The sequence below is a fragment of the Dreissena polymorpha genome, chromosome 11 (assembly GCF_020536995.1).
Source record: "Dreissena polymorpha isolate Duluth1 chromosome 11, UMN_Dpol_1.0, whole genome shotgun sequence".
Lineage (NCBI taxonomy): Eukaryota > Metazoa > Mollusca > Bivalvia > Myida > Dreissenidae > Dreissena > Dreissena polymorpha.
The window spans coordinates 34817840-34841821 of record NC_068365.1 but is presented as its reverse complement, the minus strand read 5'-3'; the positions used below and the strand labels follow the sequence as shown (position 1 = coordinate 34841821).

The 23982-nt window shown below is 33.5% G+C and overlaps 1 protein-coding gene across 2 annotated transcripts; it reads left to right on the top strand.

Annotated features, from left to right (window-relative positions):
* Positions 1-1304: 1304 nt before the first annotated feature.
* LOC127850588 (baculoviral IAP repeat-containing protein 3-like) lies at positions 1305-6492 on the top strand. Of its 2 annotated transcripts, none has more exons than XM_052383717.1 (5): positions 1305-1661; positions 2781-2971; positions 3432-3558; positions 4013-4171; positions 4574-6492. In XM_052383717.1, exons 1-5 carry the CDS (start codon positions 1448-1450, stop codon positions 4822-4824), a joined length of 942 nt encoding a protein of 313 aa, XP_052239677.1. In that variant the 5' UTR covers positions 1305-1447; the 3' UTR covers positions 4825-6492. The 2 variants fall into 2 exon arrangements, with proteins under 2 accessions (XP_052239677.1, XP_052239676.1); XM_052383716.1 differs by having other exon boundaries at positions 1306-1661; positions 3429-3558.
* The last annotated feature ends 17490 nt before the right edge of the window (positions 6493-23982 follow it).

Sequence of the window (23982 nt, the reverse complement as noted above, 5' to 3'; positions counted from 1 at the left end):
TAAATGCTTGTAATCCATTGTTAATTCGACTTGATCGTACTTCTTAGCACAATAATATTAATACTTTCGAGAGAAATAAAGAGAAAGCTAAGACATGTATCAATTGTACATAAACACAGCTTTTATGTTCAATCTTGATGTAATAAAAATACTTAAATCAATATGAGTCTCATGTTCGGATTCCTCCATCGTACTGCATCATGTGAAAATTCACTTCAAATGTGTTTTCACATGAGACCGCATCTGCTTTCTTCCGAGTCCTATGCACAATTTTATCACTATTTCACTATGTTCACAGTGCTGCTTTTCAGTATCACAGTGCGGAGGTAACAAATGACGTGTTTATTGTAAGAAATCTTTTAGACATCATGTTCCTGAAACGTTCCATCATAAATTGATACAGTTTTCTCTTCTTTTTTTCAGGAAATGATTTCAGCCACTATGCGACTTGTCTTCGTAGCAACACTTTTAACAACTAAAATAAGTTGACTGTGTTTATCTGGAACATTTTATGAACCAGTTACACCACGATTATAAGAATCAATTAATTTTAAACTCAATCAATTAAAACAAGCAGTTAAAGAATTGCAGAAAAAGGATTCTTTCAAAACTAGCAATATAAACTGTTTCGCAATGCATATTTGATTTCAAAAGTGATAATAAGCAAGCAGGAAATTGCGACTTGCAATTTTATTTGCTTTAAATAAAACTTTACTTCAGAGAAACGGTGAATGTGTGTTCACATCGGTCTTTCAAAAAGTAAGTTAAATAAATTGTACACATGATTAAAACAAATAAACCAAGGTTTAAAAAATAGTGGAATTAAAACCTGGACAGCAATTGGTTTACTTTTAGGCGTAATTGCTTTGTAATCGGAGGCGGTATTCTGGTGGCTGTGGTACACTATAGTAAAGGTCGGCACACAGGCAAATCTGAAGGTAATTTTTTACTATAACCCTTCTTATATTGATAATGTGATTATATGGTACCATTATCTATCTTCATTAATAGTCTGACGAACGCCTATAACGCTATCGTCGACTGTGCAATATGACGGACGAAGTGTTTGCAATATATTGAAACACGATTTAAAATATATTAATTAAATGCCATCTTGTTGTTGATTTTGCACAATACAAAGTTTTAAAGACATGTTGCATTCAAACAGGTTAATGATATGTATTAATTGTTTATCTTTGACCGAAATCCTAAAACAGTGATACCAAAAATAGTTTGAACTTGGTATTTCCAAATCTTAATATAGCACAATTAAGTGGGATACCGATTTAAAAATAAATTATTTGCGTTGTCTATGAATCTAATACAAACAATAACTATTGAATAGTCTGATGTGTATTGCAAAATAAATTTTCAGGAAACAAGGAACGCCTTTCCAACTTGAAAAGAATAGAACTTCCGCTGCAGGACAAAACGGCTCCACAATCCGATGGCGCATTACTCGGCAGATGTAGTTGCAAATAAACAACGACAGGAAACTCCGACTCCGAGCACGTTCGGGATCAGCACAATAAAGCCGAAGTTTCCGCACTATGCGCAGATTTCCAAGAGGTTTGAGTCTTTTGAAGAGGCAGCGAACCCCTGGCCGAAGCATTCTCCTGTGAAGATCGAGGACCTAGTTGAGGCAGGATTGGTGTACACAGGTACGTGACAACTGATAGCTGATAGATGGGATACCCATACCATTGAATGATTCTTTTGCTTTTCAGAAATTTTCCGCGGCTACTGTTGGATGAGTCAAACGTGACACGTTCAAGTACTTAAATTTTTATAATGCTGTTCATAGGAGGGTCATTTTTAAATAATGCAACTCGTAAATGTCATTTTAAGAAAAAGAATATAATGAATGTTGGGTTAGCTTAAGGCATAACTGAAAGTAGAGTCATGTAATCTAAAAAAAACATGCATCTACAAGTACTTGATTGAGTCATGTGCTGTATTAACTTTTTAGTCATAGACTTCCTGCATGACTTTTATGACTTACATGTTTAATTATAATATAAATAGAACAAAACAAGTTTTAAATTTAGTGTTGGAACAGTTTCACTTGACATCATAACTTGTATTTAGATCTTAATAAGAGGGTTTTCAGTTTAATAATATGTAAACTTTTTTACAACTTGGAAATTTGTGTATAGTTGTATGATTTTTTTGATGTTTTAAATATAAATGATTTACATAAGGTTGACCAGTCCTATCCTTGTATAATTATATAAAAAAAAAGTTTTACATCAGAACTAATTGCATGATTTATTGAAGATAAATGTGTGCTTTTCACTTAATTTGAAAATACTAAATAAAAGATTTTATTCTTCTTCTGATACAGAACTCCTTCTAAAAAGAAGATTTTGTGCCGGCGCATATTGGTTAAGGGGTGAAAACTGTACAAAGGTGCTCAGTTGGGTGTTAGTTTAAAATTATTTATATTGTAAGTGTTAACAGGTGGATAAGGAGGAAATAAATTGTATATAAACCAAAATGTTGATAAAGCGACATACAATATAATTTGCCTAGTTTAAGATAGTATTTAAAGTGCTATAATATTTTGTTTAACCAGAACACATTGAAATTCATTTAAAAGTTTATGATTGTCACATGTCATGCGATCCCAAGTTATGTTCCATAAGTCATGTTTGTTTAGATTGTTGTATTTAAAGGTGCTATTGAGATACTTCCAAAATTTATATGAATATTTAAACCTTGCATACAGGGAACTTAATACAGCAGTCAAAAACATCAGAACAAATGTTGTATATTTGCAGGCGTTGGAGATAGTGTTCGATGCTACCACTGTGGTGGTGGATTGCGTAACTGGGAGGATGGAGACAGCCCTATGGAAGAACACGCCAAATGGTACCCAAACTGCCAGCACGTCCTCATAGCCAAGGGGAAGCAATTCATTCAACAGATTGGATCTGGGCAACGAACGGAGACTGATGGACAAATCCAGAATGTAAGCAGCAAGTAGTAAAAAATGAAATTATGCCATATTGATAAATTATTAATTACCAATAGATCTATTACACATTCTATGTGAATGTATTTGAAATAAGTCATATTATTGACAATTTAAACTTATCCATTTAGTCTGTCAACTTAATAGATTGAAGACAGTGGCTTAAGTCATTCATTAATTAAACAACTTAAACAAATTGGGTTACGATAAAACAAGTATGGATACATACTGTTCTATGAACTACAAATGCTGTTGCTTAGGTAAGCGATAATACCATTTGTATGTGAAGTTTTAAATGTTCCTCATACACATATAAACTATATTTTATAATTATGTACAATGGAATAATTAAGGAGAGGCTCAAAGTAAAGTAGAAAGATCCTTAATTATGTTCAATACTGATAATCAAGTGTCTGTTCATATGTACATGCACTTATCAGTATAATTATTTTAGCAGCGGCCAGCGGTTCACAAGAAAGATCCATTTGAAAAGGACAAAATCATTATTCAAACATTAAAGGAGTTTGACTTTTCTGAAGACCAATCAAAACAAGCCATACAATTGTTTATGCTAAAAAATGGAGGTAAAATATACATTTTTAACAATTTTATAAGTAAAAAATAGAACATTTAAAATAAACCTACCTGTTCAAAAATGTTTCGCTGTCATTGAAAGGTGATCCTGAAGGGTTCATTTGTATGAGCATGTGTACTTTATTATATTTGAGTACATGTACTAACAGTTGTTGACATTTATATTTATTATGACCATATGGGAATATATTTGTTTAATAAGCATAGATAAGCTGATCTTTTCTAAGATGGATAACTTACAATAAAAAAAATCAAAATATTAGAGTTTTCTCCCTTGCATCAAACACAAAATTAACATTTATATAAAGCTGACACAAATTTTGTTATTGCAGAAAATGCTTATATAACAATACAAGTTATGCTTTTGTTAGAAAAGTAATATAAAGAAATAATTTAATATAAATCTTGGCTTTTGATTAATGAAAATAGTGGTGCAATGTTTAGGCAAGACAAATTACGAAGCAAAAGATTTGATGGTTATTCTTTGGGAGGTCGCTGAAAACCCTGATATGTTGAACATTTTGAATAATCACAACGACCGAACAGAAGAATGCAGTGAAGGAATGGAACGCATGACTGTGGATGATGAGCCTGAAGATGAAGGTATGTTTCACATGCATAGTAAATTGTAATTGATGGTAACTCATTCAGATCAAGTTCCTTTTTGACATGTTTTAGCTTAGAACTTTCTGGTTTGAATCGATTCGAAGGTGTTGTGGAGGACAAGTGTCACTGTGTCGTACCGGTAATATGAATGAATGCATTATTAATAATTTCAATAATTCTGAAGCTCCCTGGTCCCAAATTAGAAGCGGTTCAATTAAGTCTTGATTGGAAATATAAGCCATTGACAAACAAAGCAGTTATTTTAATCCTCCTTTAAAATTTAGAAATGCCAAGACTCAATTTGATTATATGCTATAAATAGAACATATCATTGACTTTAAGTTTTCCAATATATTTTCGTGTGGATAAGAAAATGAGAATTCTCAATATTATTAACAGCTGATGCCATGTCATCGGCCGATATCGCCACATTAGAAGAGGAAAACAAATCATTGAAGCACAAAACCCTCTGCAAGATCTGCTTGGACAAGCGTGCAGACATCATCTTCTTGCCCTGTGGTCACATGGTCAGTTGTCCAATGTGTGCTCCGGCCTTGGCCTGTTGTCCGATCTGTCGCAAAGGAATCATGGGTCTTGTTAAGGCTTATTTCGCAACTCGATCTGAACTAGTTGACTGCGAAGATTCTTAAAATAAATCCACATCGCACCTGTGGTTGCCGATCCAACATTAACACTCTAATATTAACGGTATATATATATATATATATATATATATATATATATATATATATATATATATATATATATATATATATATATATATATATATATATATATATATCACAAGACATTGGCTATTTCGTTTTATGCTTATGCTTAATGTTAATTCAAGTGATCCACACCAAATATCTACTGGCCGTAGCTTTTAACTTCACTTTGAATTCAATCTCTATATTTTAATTGCCAATAGCCAACCATTGACCGATATCTAAATCATAAATGGGTATTGAATACTGTTTCTAAAATCTTAATATTTTATCCAGAATTATAGAGATATCTGAAAGATGATATGAATGAAATAAAAACAGAATTGGATATATAATGAGGGATACAATAGTCATATTGTCACATTACTCTGATATTGTCACCCGTTTATATTGTATTAGATGACATTGGCGTAAATCTGCTTTCACAGACTGAAGCACCAGATAATAACTCCAATTATACAAGTGCATGTGGTATGATGATGTATTTCTTTAGTCCTTACAATATATTTAAAACTTGAAAGAGTGTAGAGAACAGCTGTCATTTGCTGGAAGTTGCGATTGGTTTAAGCTAGGTGAAATGTGAATTTATTCTTAGTGTTTTTGTAGTAATGTGAATAAGTGAAAATACCACAGTCTTTCTGTTATTACACAATTGATCATAATGTAGAAATATGAAATGTAAGATATGAAAGATTTTGTTCTTAGACTGCTGGTATCCGCATATGTGCACTATCAACAAACTCTTTCATATCTAACATTTCATATTAACACCGTATTGATTATGATTTCGATATTTTCATTACTATAATAGAGTAAATTGCTCACTGAAATTGCATATGCGGATATCAAACTCCGCATAGTTAAATGTTACAAATACCATGAAAGCCCTGCAATAAAGACAATTGTTTTATTATTAACGTTAAAACCTGAAAACTGCATTAAAGAGGCGTTTAACTGATGTAAACAAAAAAAATTAATCCGCCATCCAATAAACTGTCACAGTGATATCTTCACAGTCATCTAGTTCAGATGGTAATGGCGAAAAACAATGTCATCCATTACGTTGCAAGTTTAATGATAGGAAAAACGCATTCCGAAGATTGGACATGGGGCGTAAAATTCGGTTTATCTAAAACGCAAGATAAATAAACATCACACACAAACATACTATTAAAAGAAAAAATATGATAACATTGTGGATTACATTCCGTGCTTCATTCCAAAAATGCTGTATAAAGACATGACACCTCGAAGAGGACTGTTTGAGGGCATTCGTTGTGTGATAATGTGTAAATTATATTTCGAATATAAGAGAATTACTCGTGTACTGTGTTCATAAACCTAATTTAGAATTGTGTTTTGCTGAGTTATTTACTTAAGCTTTTATAAATGTTACCTTTATTATTTGTAAAAAAAAAGTACATCTCGGTAAGAATGTGCACTGTTTGATCGAATTATCAATTTCACATGTAAAAAACCCGCGTTCATGTATAGTTAATGTTTCTTACAAAATGTATATGTGTTATTTAATCATATTATTTAGAATTATTAAGAATCCGTTGCTAACTAAAATATAATAATCAATGTAAATATTGTCTTTGACATTTGCTTTGTTTAATACATTTTTTCGACATAGCCGTTTTACCCAGCGATTCATCTTAAATGACTTGCATATCTTGCATATCGGCAGCAGACCCGAATGAATACATTCCCAATATTGTATTGGCTGATTTGAGCATAATCCTACAAAACATCGGCAACATCACCGCGTCTTTTTAGTAGGACCCAACACTAAACATTTAATGGGAATTTTGGACTACTCTCTGCATTTTCATACGAAACATTTAAATACTTTTTGGCTCCATTACAATATCGCATTATCGGTAAATTCCATACCAAAGACTTTGGGTCAGAGCTGGGTCAGTAAATCTTAAGGGGACGAGAAAATGTACTATCAATAAAAGCCTTGTGTTGACAACTTAGTATTGCTTTTAGATTTAAATAACAATTGAAGGGAAAGAAATTAATAAAAACTTATCGGTAAATGCCATTTGTCTTGTATTGTGAGACAAAACTACCGAAAAAATATAGAGTCCATGTTAGAAGGAAAATCGTTTCATTATATAGCCACACATGTGTGTTGTACGCGGTCAATTTGTATGAAAATCTTTCCCATAAGCAAGAATAGGCGACCGACATTTGCCAGTTTGTTATACATAACACAGTTCAATTTTCTATCGGAAAGTATCGTGGTTTGATATTCAATTTGCAAGACGCAATGAGAATTTTAAAGACATACGTATGCAAAAATTGGGTCTCATGCAGTATGCTGCCTGCATAGCTTCAGCCCAGTCGGCACATCCACGCAGTCTTATCATGATATGCATACTGGGTAGACTACTCAGGACATACCACGAAACCGTGTGTGTTGGTTTAAGCGTAAAGTGTAGCACCTGGCCAGACTGTGCAAGTGCGCAGACTGGGCTTGAGCTTCGCAAATGTCATAAGACCAATTTTTGCATGACGCGGATGTAACAGTGTTTTCTGAATGTGTGGAAAGAAAACGCGTCTTAGTCAAATATCAACCACATGTTTCGATGACGAAAACATAAGTTCCTAATAAGCCATGTGAGGACACATATGATGTGAGCTCACGAAGTAAAATTTGTATAAACGAACACTATTTTGTGATTTAATATACGTGCACTTCATAACAAACATTTCAAGCGGTGGATATGAGACTATTTAGTGAAAAAAACGAGAGAGAAAAAGAACACAACAATAATTTAACCTTTTTGTAATTGAAAAGCTTAGAAACGAAATTTTCTTCATTTTTTCAAAATCATAATGTACGCCGAATATCTTTTTTAAAATGTATTACGTTGTTTACCTACCCAGTATGCGTGCACAGATCGCTTTATCAAGATAAAATGTAAAGTAATTTTATGAAAATTTTCTATTTTGCCCAAATACTTTCGTAATTGCTTATTTCCGTATGAGGAAAAGAACGTGAAATTTTAGAACACCGAAACGACGTCCCCAATAGAATTGATATTTGATTTGTTACAATATTGCTTTCGAAATTTGTAACCACAAGGGTAATTTTTTATTATGATTGTACTGATCACCATAATGTTTGTTTTAACGATACAGATGATTGACATAGGTATAAGATCAGAATATTGGACACGTTAACTTTGTAAATTTACTCGCAAACATAACACGCTTTTAATTGTAAATATAAATCAAATAAATACTACTTAATTATATGAAATTGTGTATTGTGTTGTCCATCAAATAACGCGTATTCATTAACAATATATAATATTAACGAGAGATATAATTTCAGTTTCATAATTCACCATTATTCGGAACAAATTATGCAGTGATAACGATCATAGTAAAATAAACTCTACAGTGTTTCGTTATTAATATTAAGAAGTATTTGTTGATGCATCGTTTTTATTTAAAGAGTAAATGGCGATTTTCTGGTTCGTTCGTAGTCAACTAGCATCAATACACTTAAATTAATACTTGACGCAGTCAATGTACCGATAGCAACAATAATGAGAAAGTTAATTTGATATTAGCGGTTAGAGAAACCTACAGATTGTTTATCGCGTTATTATTAATAGGTTTAACGATATTGATATAGTGTTGGATCTTCTTGTATGTCGGTTTTAAAGCGTGAGCCAGTAAAAACAACGGATTGATCCTTCGGGTCGCTGTGATTGCCAACGGTTACAGGTTAATGTCTGACTATGTTCCTTTCTACCAACTTTTACCAGCTGTACTACCTTTTACTCGTTCATTTTAATAATTTGTATAGAAATTATTTTGTATTGTATTTCACAATAGCATATTGTGTTGCAAGTTGGTATAACTAAATTACAGATGCAGACGGAGAATACCGTTTATACTTAAGTACATTCTGGTAAGTATATATGTCTCTTGTATTCCAAATGCCCGTGGAAAGGATTGACAGCTCATAAGTAATAATTATTAATTTTATTAAAATATTATTGCGTATAAATTTTACATGGTAAGTACTTGCTTTTTCTATAAGGTCATTGTGTCGAAAAAGAAACATGTATGCAACAAATAATTAAACTTCTTTTATTTGCAGTTTGTAATAAAAAATTTCTTTAGTGTTGGTCCGCCTCTCTTGCTTGATTTCGTCCTTGTCATGTCATGTCGTTCAAAAAAAGCTGCATGCCGTGCGACGGAGACATCAGCCCAGTGAGATGTCGTGCCTCCTGGAATCTAATGGGAATTTAGTGAAACAGGTTATACAGTTTTGCAATAGGGATATAGGTAAATACATGTATCAATTAAATTAACCCCTGTTTACGGGATATTGCTTTGGCTTTGTCTGTCCGTCTGTCCTTTCCTACGTCCGGAAAAACCTTTGTGTCCAGAGCCAGACCTCGGAACTGCTTGTACCCATTTAATTGAAACTTGGCGTGATTGCATATATGTATACGAGAAAGATGCACTTTAAATAACGTCGTAATTCATTTGCAAATAGATTAGCTATGACCCTTTTTGACTTAAAAAATAGCACACTTTTATGTCACTTTTATGTCTTGAGCCACATCTTGAAACTGCTTGGGCGGATTTCATTGAAACTTGATATGAGTGTATAAACGAAAAGGGTGATGGTGCGCGTATACGACATTTTAACATGAAAACTTCTCATTTTCATTCTATTTCGACAATGAATGTTGAGGCAATTTTTTATCATTGATCATTTTCTTTAGCCGTTGGTAATTAATTTTCATGTTTCGTGTTCAACCTGTGTTGTATCTTGTATTGTGTTCCGCTGTCGCGTGTCGCTCTTAAATACGCAATTCAACGTGACATACGACAATGATCTCCGATGCGTATGAATTAAGCTTCAATACGTCGCACGTGTGATTTGTAATCATGCATCTAATCTTTATCGTGGATTATTTGTAAACAAACTTTTACAGAACAATATTATTTAATTTTTAGCAAGATCTACACTGTTAAAAAATATTGAATGAAAACTAGTTTTTATCTATACTGTGCTCGCCTGTCTTTGAAAACGATCCCAATTTTCGTTTCCGATATGTGATATATCATACAAACACCAACAGGACGTCATCTCCATTAACACAGTTGAGGAAATTACTTCATTTTGATATAACAGAAATAACCAACAAGGTGATTTCTGATGAAATCAACATGTTGACAGTTACACAAAAAATGAAGACGAATAATGTTTCTTGTCTATGTCGGCTTGTACGCGTATTCAAAAGCAGTTTATTTAGAAAAAAATTGTCAAGTACAACATTCAACCTCTAATAGCAAACACGATCCATTTCCTTGTTAGTATATAGAAACAGAAAGTCGCGTATCGTGTTAATATTTCTCTTCTTATTATTATATCGTTGTGTTTTTTCTTCAACATGTTTATCATTTAAAATGGTTATATTTTAATATAAAGCTATTTTTATTCGTTTACACTGAATTTTATAGTATTTTCTATTTTAGTACATAGTTATGTGTTGAGCATTACAACTCGCTGTTGCTCCCATGGTGTAAGGGCCAAATTGTCCATTCTTGCAATGAAAGATCTGGGTTCAAAGTCCCGGTGGAAGCTGTGCGATTGCTATATATGCATTATCAGAATTTGCGTTAGTGTCTTCAAACATTTTAGAAGTACAATCAGCTAGCCTCTTTTTAGCTCACATGAGCACAACGTGGTGCTCATGGTGAGCTTGTGTGATCGCCTTTTGTCCGTCGTCCGTCGTAGGTCGTGCGTCGTCAACATTTGCTTTGTTAACACTCTAGAGACCCATGATTTACTGCCCGATTTTTATGAAACTTGGTCGGAAGATCTATTCTAATTTTATCTCGGACGCGGTCGAAAATGGTTCCTTTAGATTGAAAAACATGGCCTCTACGGCGCGGTTTTGTGTCTTTATATGGCTATTGTAAACTATTGTAAACACTCTATTTAAAGGTTGTATGCTTTCATATGAATTGTATTTCCTCCAAATAGACGATGAGCGGAACATATAATCACACAAAAGTTTTCAATAGTTAACAAAAGCATGATAATGATTTGTTTACATAGTACAATATCTTACACTTCGTCAGCGATGAAACAGTTAACATTGACATTATAAACAAATAAACATGTATACACGTATGTTTTAACTATTATTTATAGGTATGACATTTAAATGATATTGTTAAGGTAAATCAATCCCCTAGAGGTCAAAGAAACAGAAAACAGTATGCATGTGGTATAAACAATAAACATATAATATCATAGCGCACCTGCATATAAGGGACTAAGTCAATACGCTTTACGCACATCCGCATGTGTTATCAAACCTGACTTAAATCATGAACAATATATTTATCAATTGAACGCAGATTATGCCAGACAACTTGGCACTTTTTGCTGACAGCCGCGAATCGATCATTGTCATTGATTACTCACTGGACATTTCCCGAGCACAGATCACGAACCCATGTCTGAAATTAAATTTAGTGATTCCAAAAGCTGGTATTGCGTGATTACTGTGTTCAGCTAGCTATCTTGAATGATGAACAATACTCACAAGCAAGCACCGTACGTTTTCTTTTTCAGTTCCGTATGTTTGATTTACCAATTATTGATCGCATACTATTTGCAAGTGTTGGAGGACAGACAGACAGACAGACAGACAGACAGACAGACAGACAGACAGACAGACAGACAGACAGACAGACAGACAGACAGACAGACAGACAGACAGACAGACAGACAGACAGACAGACAGACAGACAGACAGACAGACAGACAGACAGACAGACTTTTGAAGTACATTGACTCTCAAGACCAAATTATTAAATTGCTAAAATTGCCATAACTTCTTTATTTATGATCAGATTTGATTCATACTTTGACAAAACAACACTTACCTGACAAACCACAATGGACTCCACTCAAACCATCCCCCACGTCCCACCCCAGAATCCCCCCCCCCCCCAAAAAAAAAAACACACAAATATTATATTATCTTATTATTGAAAGACCTCCAACTATCCCGCCCAAGCTATTGCTATCAAACTTGAAATAAAATCTTATTAGTTTGATTATGTCTTTACAAATTTTCAAAAGATTGTGGAAAGTATACCTGAACTCAGAATCGTCTATAATGTACAACTTCTTTAAAACATAAGCGATCAATATGTTTCAATTATATTCCTCTTTAAGTTAGAATATGACTACATTACCTTTACCTTATTGAATATGAACAATTTTGAATATATTAATCATCTATATTATTCATATTAATCATAGTAGTGGAATAAAACTCTTCATTATATTGGCATATTTTGCTATTTGTGAGAAATCACCAAAAATATTAATATGGAATGTGTGATAGTCCTTACGCGATGAAGATTATATTTAACTCATTGAAATTGTACTCACGTCGACAAAAGGATATGCATAAATATGTTTATGTGATATCCCACACTATATTTATAAGTTTACTGCAAAAGAAAAACAAAATTTATATATGTGTTGTATAAAATCATAATACTTTTCGCAAAGAAAATAAGCACATAATAATGTAATAAGCAATGCAAATGTTAAAATATGTGCTCGACATTGTGCATCCACTGTGACTTTTTACATCCATATAACATCCTCACGAAAATATGTTTATAGTTTTGTGCTAGGTCAATTGATCGCATTCTTCAAAAAGTTTTATGTTTTGCTTTGACTGCAAACCCATACAGTTATTTTATGTGTATATTCATAGACAAAACATCCATGTAACATCCTCACGAAAATATGTTTATAGTTTTGTGCTAGGTCAATTGATCGCATTCTTCAAAAAGTTTTATGTTTTTGCTTTGACTGCAAACCCATACTGTTATTTTATGTGTATGTTCATAGACAAAATAGAGTTATCTACATATTCTTTGTAAACATCTTTTAAGTTGTTCATATGGTTATTAATTTTTTGTCTCACTATTTCGTGCTTGTTGTCATTGTTATATATTTCTTTTGCAATACATCTGTAGAAACAGTTACCACCCATTTGTATTAGCACAGGCTAGTCAGGGACGACACTTTCCGCCTAAACTTGATTTTCGGTAAGGAGGGACTTCCTTGAAACTAAAAATACCATTAAAGCGGAAGGCGTCGTCCCTGATTAGCCTGTGCGGACTGCACAGGCTAATCTGGGACGACACTTTACGCACATGAATTAAACCCAGTTTTCTCAGAACACGACACATTTAATCAAATATCATTATAATATTTTACGTAGATATGGATAGAAATAATTAAATTCATTAAATAAGTTTACCCTTTTTAATTTTTGATAACAAGTTTACGTAAATTATAATTACATATGATGATGATTATTTTATTGTAAAATATCAATTTATTAAATATATAAAGCACACATTTTGACAAAATATTGAGACAAAATATGTAAGTGTTTTTTGGCGCCATTTTATATAACGTCAGTTATGACGTCATCATGTACAACGTCATTTGACGTTTAAACACATTTTCTTTGTTATTTAAATTGTGCAGTCAAAAGACGTAAACATGTAGTTAACATATAATTTCCATTGTTTTGATAAAGGCATTATGCTAAAACGTCAATTAAAGGAGTATAATCAGAGAGTTATAATAATTTAATATCCCTTAGGATAATTCAACTGAGCTTGTAGTTGAACAATTTATGAAATACCATACAGATCAAATACATTGTTCTTTCAAATGCTTGTATTAAACTATTTCACACAAACACAAAACACATCTGGTTATCTTCTACATTCATTTTACATTTAAAACGCAACTAAAATAAAATCGAATGATAGTACAGTATGGTTCATATTGAAGCATTCAGTTGGAAATGGTAACGAGACTATTAACAACCTACATACATTAAACTGCAGTTAGAGGCAGAAATAATAATCTTTTAAGACTGGTGTTAAATATAACCAATAGCTTTAAAGAAACACTCTGGAGCACGGCAAGATACTGAGACTAAAATTTACAGTTATTATCAATATACTCCAATTTGAAAGTAAATTTTACGAAATTCTTTCGATTTTTGACATCTGGAAGGTAGTTGTAACCCTCACCCTTTGATTCAATAATATACACGTGTTTGTAAATGATGCATTTTGAAAACAGCAACTTCAATACAAACTGTGTGATACTCAAAGAAATCGCTATTAGATAAATCAAGTTTCTACTATCGTTGATCGTAAAAGAAGCAGACAATGTTTTATACTCAACGTTTTATGTTCTCCCAAGCGCGTTGAACATTGGCAATTAACTGTTGTCCATATTTGTCTCTGATAGTGACGTCAGCAACGGCTTGCTCTGTTGATACATGTTCATCTGAGTTTCGGAAATGTTGAACTATCGCGTCGTCTTCTGACATAAACGTTTCTCGGGCGTCACTTGGCAGCGTTGGAACCTCGTGGATCATAAGTGACGTTGCTTTAGACGTCCTCACTATGTACTTCGAACGTTGTTTGTGCAGCCACAGCTTTCGTTCACGTCTCGACATCAAGAGAGTTGATAAATGAAACATTTCGGCAAATGATCTGTTATAGAAAGTTTTATTTTCAGATGTCATCAAGTAAAAAGAATTTCTGAATATAAATGCTCCACCATTCAAACGATCGATTAATTGCGCCCATGTTGAAATATTTTCTTTTTGTGGGATAATGAACTCGTCTACGTCTTCATTTACAACAAATTCAGAATGATGCTTGTTTCGGTAAAGGCAGTCTTGTAAAGCAGCAACTTGTCCGAAATAATGAACATCATTGACAGGAATAGGCCATTGTACAACTTCAATGATGTTGCGTTGTTTGTACATGTCTAAAATAATCCCGATGTTTGAAGCAGACGAATAATTATACACAATAAATTTCTCAGCACCGAGCAGACGATTCAGTTCAATCCACTGCACCAACGCGTAAGAGTCGTTATAGTTGTTATGTAGAGGCATAAGACACACGGTAAATTTGCGTTGGTATGTTTGAGGTGTGTCTGTGGTTTTTACGACAATAAGACTTGATGGTTGACGGCAATTGTTTGCCGCAACGGAAATGTACGTGGGCTTCCGTTTGAGTGGGGAAACGAATTTAAACAGTGCCGCAGCGTATCTGTGAAGATAAGATGTACATTTATTAACGGAACATCGACTCTGTCAATGTACATTTTTGGTCAATAAACAACTTGTGCGAGTTTCGGGGCATAGGAATGAAACCACTGGCGTCTCTGTCGTTATTAAGCTACCCAACAGAAAGACATATGCTTGTTTATTATGCACATATAAACAATGTTTATGTATAACTTGAAGATTCTTGCATGATCCGAAACATGTGTATGTAATTTTAAAAAAGGAACGTTGTTGTGCATAGGTGAGGGATTCTTATTGCTTTTTTTCAGTCAGTGTTAAAACGACTTGGTGGTTATTTATACATAAATGATACTCAGATATTGTCATGAATGACTATCTTTAATTTAGATTAAACTTATATACGAGAAAACAAATATTAAACCTTAGTATTACTGAGTCTGTTTCAGTTTAAAATTTTAATAAAGCATAACTTTCATTATTCCGACTGATGGTAATGATTGGTTTTGGTCGCCAATACAAAAATTGTAAAACATTTTTGCAAGAGTATCATTAATATTCCAATATCAACAAAATATCATATTACATAAGAGTCTGTAATTACGTAGCATTCTTCTAATGGAGAATTGTTAAACGTGATCTTCATCTATCTGATAGATCTATCTACAAACTACACAATGCATTAACACATAAAATTAGCCAATTACTTATTTGATTTCTACTTAATAAATGGATGTAGACAGACTTAATTAGAACACTACATTCAAATTATTGTCGTTTATTTGTTATCACTATTTTTTCGGCGTAGCTGATTAACGTCACTTTTGACCTTAGGTGACCTTAAGGTTACATTCATAAAAATGCCCGCGGCTACCCACGAATGAATACACTTCATTTAGTCCATTGGCTGATTTGAGAAATACCACCAGAACATTGGAAACATGGCCGCGTCTTTCAAACATTGTTTTACTGCTTGTTCAGCATGAAACAATTTTATCTCTTATGAAAAGGCATGATAGATAGAACAGTTTTACACTCAACTCTTCACATCAATACAATTGGTGCGTAGATTCTACACCTTCGTCAGTTCGCGGTAAGTGTGTGTGAATGTCAAAGTTTATATACAGGTCATCGCTGGGTCTTCACGACTACCTTATGTGCTGACCTAAGTTCGCGGCCAGTAAAATAATCGTTATATAATAAAGATGCTATAGCGTGAACTTGGTGAACTGCAATTTTCTTTAGATCAGAAAGATGTTATATGAAGATATCCAGCGATATAATTATGGTATGTCAATAATAGATTCTTAATGTGTTTTCAACAATACCATGATAAATATTATTTTTAACTAATTTAACAAGAATTATTCCACCATATTGACTTATGTATTAAGCATGAGCGCGATGATTCTCGATACTGTTAATACTCGAATCAAATAGCAATGCCCGACAAACCACTAAAACAGGTTTGTTCGAAGAACGCGCGTATAAATATTTAAATATGTACGGATACTAAGCGTGTGGCCGGTTGGCTCATATGTTTATACTTTACTTCCATTATTATTTTGGTTTTCTGTTTTGTATCTATCGGTTTATGACCAGCAATATGTAATAATGTAAAATAAGCCGTAAAAACTCCGCGTAACATCCCGTACTGCGTGTGATGCAGCTAAGAACTGCACAGAAAGACATTCGCTATTCTTGATCTCATTCATTGAACTCTTTTCCTTTCATAAACTCCAACCACAATCAACGCCGTATATCTTTTTTTAAAGATATGTCTTGTTTATTTTGTTATTGCACCTTTATCCGGAACCGAAATGTAAACAATATAATTTGCCCCAAAAGGGATTTGCAAATTATTTCGCTTCAAATTTATACGGTTCAAATCAATGTACGGGTGGCCAGATGAAATCGGGAACCCTGTTGTACTATGTATTTAATGACCAAATGAAAATGATTATTAACAAAAACAATATTTACGCGCGCATACACACGTTTTTTAACAGTAGCATTATATTGAATAATACCTTACAACATGTTGTTTGTTAACCTATATGAATGTACAATTATATTTGGCCGTGTTGAATTTAATTTGAAACATTCGCACACACAATTAACTAATATATCTATCTGTTCATAATTGGTTTATATTAAATTTGCTGTTTGAGATTTTATTATTTTAAAACCTTACATATGCACAGGTGTAAATACATTTATTCATATTTTTACACGTATGCATAAACATGTGCTTTTAATTTTTCGGTTGATGTTTTTCCAAGGAAATAATTGAAGATGTTCTTTCCAACTTAATACTGTATAGTATTTTAGTAAATTGATGTAGCATGTGTACTATATACATTCAGTTGTATTTCCATTTACCAGATGAACTGAATATTGGTCGAGTGTTTGATAATTTTTATACGCAAACATGATATATTAGAAGTGGCAAAATATTATAAACATATAATTTTCGTACGCTGTATGTCAGAATAAATGAAACACCAGTAGTACTGCGATGAAATTCATGTGAAACATATGCAAATTAAAACACATCTTGTAGCTCTATCTTAACATTATGAAATTGTATTCAATTTATACCTGGTATTATTATTTTAAAGTCAATACAAATAACAATAATTTAACAACATTCAATTTTCATTACATTTGTCTGTTTGTGTTTTTATCAATATTTTAAATTGGTGTTTAATATATTTTTATGCACATAATGCATACATTTATTGCCCGTTGTGTAATGACACCATACAAACATACCTCTGGTTATGGGTCTCTGGTAGTGATTGAAAAACTCGAAGGCCGCTCTCTTCCATTATAAAGTCAGTGTCGTCATCTGACATATACCACATTTGATACGTGCTGTGGAATCCACCTGATGTAAGTCCCACCAGAAGAACTTGGCTGTCTTTGCTGTCGTAGAACGCAGAAAACACAAACGTGTCATTTTTGTCGTCAACCGGCAACCACGTTGTCTCACTAAGCGTTGCTGACCGCAATGTCAGATTCGCACATTTGCTGTTGATTTTAATTGGCAATGTTTTGCTGATGTTCATCTTTGATGACATCTTTTCAGAATATTGTTGTTGCAAGGTTGTTGTTTTTATGTAACGAGAACCTGACACTTTAAGGCTTTTTCTTGGTTTTACATCGTATGTTGCAATATACATAAACAGTACAATTATTGGTACGTAGATTACTAAAGAATAGACCAAAACACGTCGTAACCACATTTTGTTAATTGCCTATGACCCATGCAAGCACAGTTGAAATAATTGTAACTGTAATTTCATTATTCGAAAGCAAACAATATACTAAATTGGGAACATTTTACGACCCCACTTCGTTAATCATCCTTTCTTTCTCCTCATTTATTTCTTATCCTCGTCGAAAACACACACATTCATATATATTTTTGTACATATAGATAGTAAAATAAACAGCTGCTGTATGCAGCACGTGGTCTAGTCAAATCGAAAAAAATTGAAAGTGCCTGGTCATCAGGTGGCAACATATTGATCAGGGCAACTGAACACGGCGTTACAGCCATCAAACGCATCAGCTGCGAATCTGATCTTTAAAAATACGGCGTCTATGCATAAATTAAGCGTATTTTTCCCGACAGTTCATACACCGAAGAGAGGCAGAAAAATACTATTCAATTCTTATAATTACAACACAAAATGATCTTAAAGATGAAATTCTATCGTGGTTAGGGTCATAAAAGTCCTTTTTAATCTAGCGTATGCATCTATTTTCAGTTTCGGTTTCATCTCCGTCAAACGGGTATATCGTTGAAGTTCGCGCAATAATTATAACGTCATTTCGCTATTGACCAATACAAAACAACGCCATTAAGTTTCGCGCAAAACAACGTCATTTTGGCAACTTGTTTATGACCATAAAGTAGCGCCATGAATATTCATGTTTAAATTTGCATACGATGTGGGTTCGTCGGAAAATGAAAACCGGTCACGTGAACAAGTTATCAAATCAGAATGCAGCATTTATATGAATGTGATAGAAGTTGTAATTATTGTTTACATATAATACATAATAATATGTTATATTAAGCAATTCAAAGTATAAATCAATATCGATTAATGTTAATCATATGTGTTACTGTATTTACTAAAAGGTTTCAACAATTAGTCTAAACATCCTTGCCACTGCTCCATATGAACATATGGAAAAACCTTAAATTTGTTTATAATTTACATATAATAAATAATAATTTGTCATATTTAGAAATTCAAAGATGCATAAAATTGAGAATGTTCATCTGGCAATCTTTGTTAGAATGCGATATTTAATATTGTCATTGGAAATTTGCGTTTAACATAACGCATGTACATATAACACATTGCCTGAGAAAAATACCGGATGTCAATTGTTATTTCATTTATGATATATTATGGTTTTTTATCATTTCATAGCCTATCTGCGGCCCAGTCTCCTTAAGTGACAACTCTAACTGTCTGATCTTAATCACGATTACGTAAAATATTTCTATAAATAAGGTGTGTTCTTATGTCAGAAAAGTGTTAAATACACTCTGAGATTCTGACCTTTCGTTTTCCAGTTAGACTCTCGATATAGTGTAATTATCTTAGTTGAACAATCAATACTGTAACAATCTATGTCGAATGTTTAATAATTATTACCGGGTACAGCATCGTATAAGTCTAAATCTAATAGACTTGTGCAATTGCAAACTATCATCGTTATTCTGACGCTTACTATAGTCATTTGCAAACACTTTTTATTGTTCTGTTCACTTGTATTGCTTATATTTTTAATGGTTCCCATTTTTATTGTCAATCCTTGGTGACTATTCGTGTGCTTATTTATACACTCAACACAACTTCAAATATCATGAAAATGATATCAAACTTATCACCTTTATCGTTTTCTTCCTTCCTTTCCTATCTTCTTATCTCTCTCAGATCTCAAGCTCCTATTCGAAGCAGGTCTGTAGCAAACGGCGTTATCAATTCTTATCGTCAACCCTGTCGCATTATTGCATTACTGTCAACTGCAACCGACGTATCATGTCAGCGTTTCCGGCTCATCTTGTATTTATTGGAGCATATTATTATGTCTTACATAAAACAGAGAACAGTTAACGCTGTCATGGTTGCATGTAGATCACCAGCTATTTTCTCACTTATTATACACTTGTTATACCCATGCCAATTATAGCTTAAGGAAACAAGCCTTTGTTCATTACAAATTAATGTACGCATGTATACAAACGTATCTCTGATTATTGAATACCCATGCAAACGTGTACTGATAGGAAAAACATACATCCTGACATTCTTTCTCTCAAAACGCTCCTATATTGTTTCTTGTGTGGTGTACTATGTTGTTGGATCTCTATGGTCTTAATACGATCAGATGATATTCATCCAAACCCAGGACCTACCGGTACTTTGTCTGATCAAACTGTTGATACAGATGCAAGCAGTTCCTCTTCCATTCTTTATTCCTCATCTGCAAGCCACATAAGTTTTGTTCATTACAATAAACAAAGTCTTACGCAAAAAAATAGATCTTCTTTACACAGGTTTACGCGACTATGATATAATTGGTTTCACCGAAACAAGGCTAAATAGCCCCCTCTAATCTACTGATCTCCTCTATGACGGCTTCCACCAACCAATTCGTAAGGATCGCCCATCAGATTCTCATAGTGGCGTTGCTATTTATGTTAATGAACGTATTGTTTTCAAACACAGACACGATCTTAAAGTAAATGATGTAGAATGTATATGGATTGAAGTTTTTCCCTCAAAACATAAATCCATTCTTTTTGGCGTGTTTTATAGTTCGCCTAGTGCGTATAGATTATATATGCTTTCCATTGGAGATTCTATTTGGCTAGCTCGAGATACACACATAAATGATATTATTATAACAGGTGATTTTAACTTTAACGCTCTCGCAGACTCGTCGGTACACACAAAATGATTTATGTATTATACTGAACACAAATCGTCTATAATTGACTTAATATTTGTAAGCAATCAGAATAGCGTACTTATTTCTGGAACAGGCCAGCCCTTTTTAAATCAAACTGTTCGGTACCGCTTTACTGTTTTTATAACATTAAAATTGACAAAACCTAGATGTAAAACGTTTTATCGACACATCTTGCGTTACCGTATTGGAGATTACCAAAAAAGTACTAAAATTTATGACGGATACTAATGTTGATATCTGCGCAGAAAATATTACTATGACACAGTATTTCACATTTGAAGCACATGTATTCCGAACAAAAATGTTTGTATCCGTTCTCGTGATATTCCATGGATAAACAATTATATAAAGGAAAACATTCGAAGACGGAAACGCCTATGCCAAAAAGCAAAACAATCCAATAGTGATATACACTGGTCTAATTTCCGTCATGTAAGGAATGAGGTTGTATTATTTTTTACGCAATTCGAAATTAAAATATTTTAACAATATTTCACAGAAACTAAAGTCATCCGACCTTTGCGCTAAACACTGGTGGAAAACTCTTCGAACATTTATTCCTACTAAATCAAATAACACAATTCCATCTCTTTACGATGACCAAACTAACATCTTTGTAGTGGATGACATTAGCAAAGCTGATATGCTAAACAAGTACATTGCTAGCCAGTGTTCAATTGATGAAAGCAACCACGAACTTCCAACTATGCACCATACAAACGTTAACAGTCTTCAGTCTAGCCATGTAACACAGGAGGAGATCATTGACTCAATTAAATGTCTTAAGGTAGGAAAAGCGTCCGGTCCTGATGAAATAGATAATCGTACCCTCAAAGAGGCAATGCATCAACTAACTTACCCTTTGTGTGATTTGTTTAGATCTTTTCTTATTTCTTGCAAAATGCTTCCTTGTTGGAAAATCGCAAATGTGTGTCCGATATTCAAAAAGGCACCCATTCTTAACGTCTAACTATCGACCCATGCCACTTCTTTACACTATTGAGAAGGTCGTTGAGAGGATATTATATAAACGCATAATAGTATTACATTTTCTTCGTTCGAAATCATTCTTTGCACCAACTCAATCTGGTTTTGTACCAGGTGACTCGACTGTCAATCAGCTTACTGATATTTATAACACATTTTGCAGAGCCTTAGACAATGGCCTTGATGTCAGAGTTGTATTTTTTTATATTAGTAAAGCTTTTGATAAAGTATGGCATAAAGGTGTATTATTCAAACTTTAACAAGAAGGAATTCGATGACATCTATTATCTTTTCTGTCTAATTATTGTTCTGATCGTAAACAAAAAGTAATATAACCGGGAGGACATTCAAGCCCTATCGAAATTCTCGCCGGTGTCCCTAAAGGCTCTATTTTAGGGCCACTTATGTTTCCAGTGTATACTAGTGACATTTTCGCTGACATACAAGCAAACATTAATTTGTTCGCTGATGATATCAGCCTATGCATGGTAGTTAATACGCCAAATGAAACTGCAGCCGTACTCAAAACGTAAACAACCCTTGCTTATCGTTAATGCTAATCAGGTGAGCGACCCAGGGCCACCATGGCCCTCTTGTTTTTATCAGTTCTAACGACTTGATGCAGTAACCGCAAATAATAGTACGTGCATATGTTTTTTTCGTATAAGCGCGCTGAAGTAGCTAGATGCAAAAAATTAAGGCATTGACAAATAACGTCAAAAAATTCCATTTTCTACTTATAAGCTGAGACATAAAATGATTAGATTTAAATTGGACAAACCGTTTTCTTCCATATTGTAAACTGGTCGATGTCAGACTTCGTTTTACCATTTTTCTTATTTTTCACTATTACGCGATTTCCCGTGTTATGTTATATAGAGTCTGAATGGATTTCAAGTCGCAATGAGAGGTTCTGTGCATGTCGTATACTCTGTAAAGGAGTCGTTATATTTTGCAGATGACAATTTCACCCCAGTTGCGAAACCATTGGAAAGGCTACCGCGGATATCAACACCGCTTGGTAAATTATATTTGAACTCAATTCTTCAGCTTTAAATGAATAAGAGAAACGCTATATAATAAATAAAGAACAATTTATTTGAGTTGTAATGACCATTCATGCAGATTCTGCAAATTTCTGTAATACTACGTGCATTTGTTTTTCCCATAAGCACGCTGAACTCGCTTCAAACAAATGATCAGATACAAAACTAAAGCATGTGCGAATAACGTCGAAATGTTCCATTGTTCGCCAATAATCTGAAATCTTATGGATAAGATTTTATGTGGAGAAACCCTACAGCAGAATAATATGTTAATGTACTTGAAACATAGTGTTCATACTTCAATATTTTAACTTGTGTATCTCTGGTTTCTCGATGACAGTTTTTATGGCTGTAAATCTTCTTGTGTTTCATCGTTTAACTTTTAGCCCAAGCGATTAAGACAACTTCAGTAGAATGTCACCCAGTCACACTGGAATTGCTTGTGTCCGCAGATCTGTCCAGTGTTAAACATGATGAGGAGCCTTACCTAACTGGAATGGACTTTCTGTCAGACGGAAGACTGGTAGCCGTTGATTACAAAAATTGAAAATGTATCGTATTAAGTGAGATGTTCAATGTATTAAGAACTCCATGTTCATTAAAGGCCTTTCCCGTCGTGACCAGTTTGACTGAGAATGAAATTGCCTTGTGACTAATAGTTATTTTTATTTCTTGTCCGCAACAATTGACAGTGACCTCACGCTTATTCAAACAATAAAGACTTCATCTCATGTATTTGTTATCAGCAAGCATTGTTGTTGGTACCAATGACGATCCACGTCCAACAAGAATTGTATCAAAGGACTAGGTAGATACTGATTTTGAGAAGATTGGGTTTCATATGTACAAACTTCGTGACAGTAAGAGCACGTTTGTAACGGTTTCGAACACGCTCGTATTCAAGG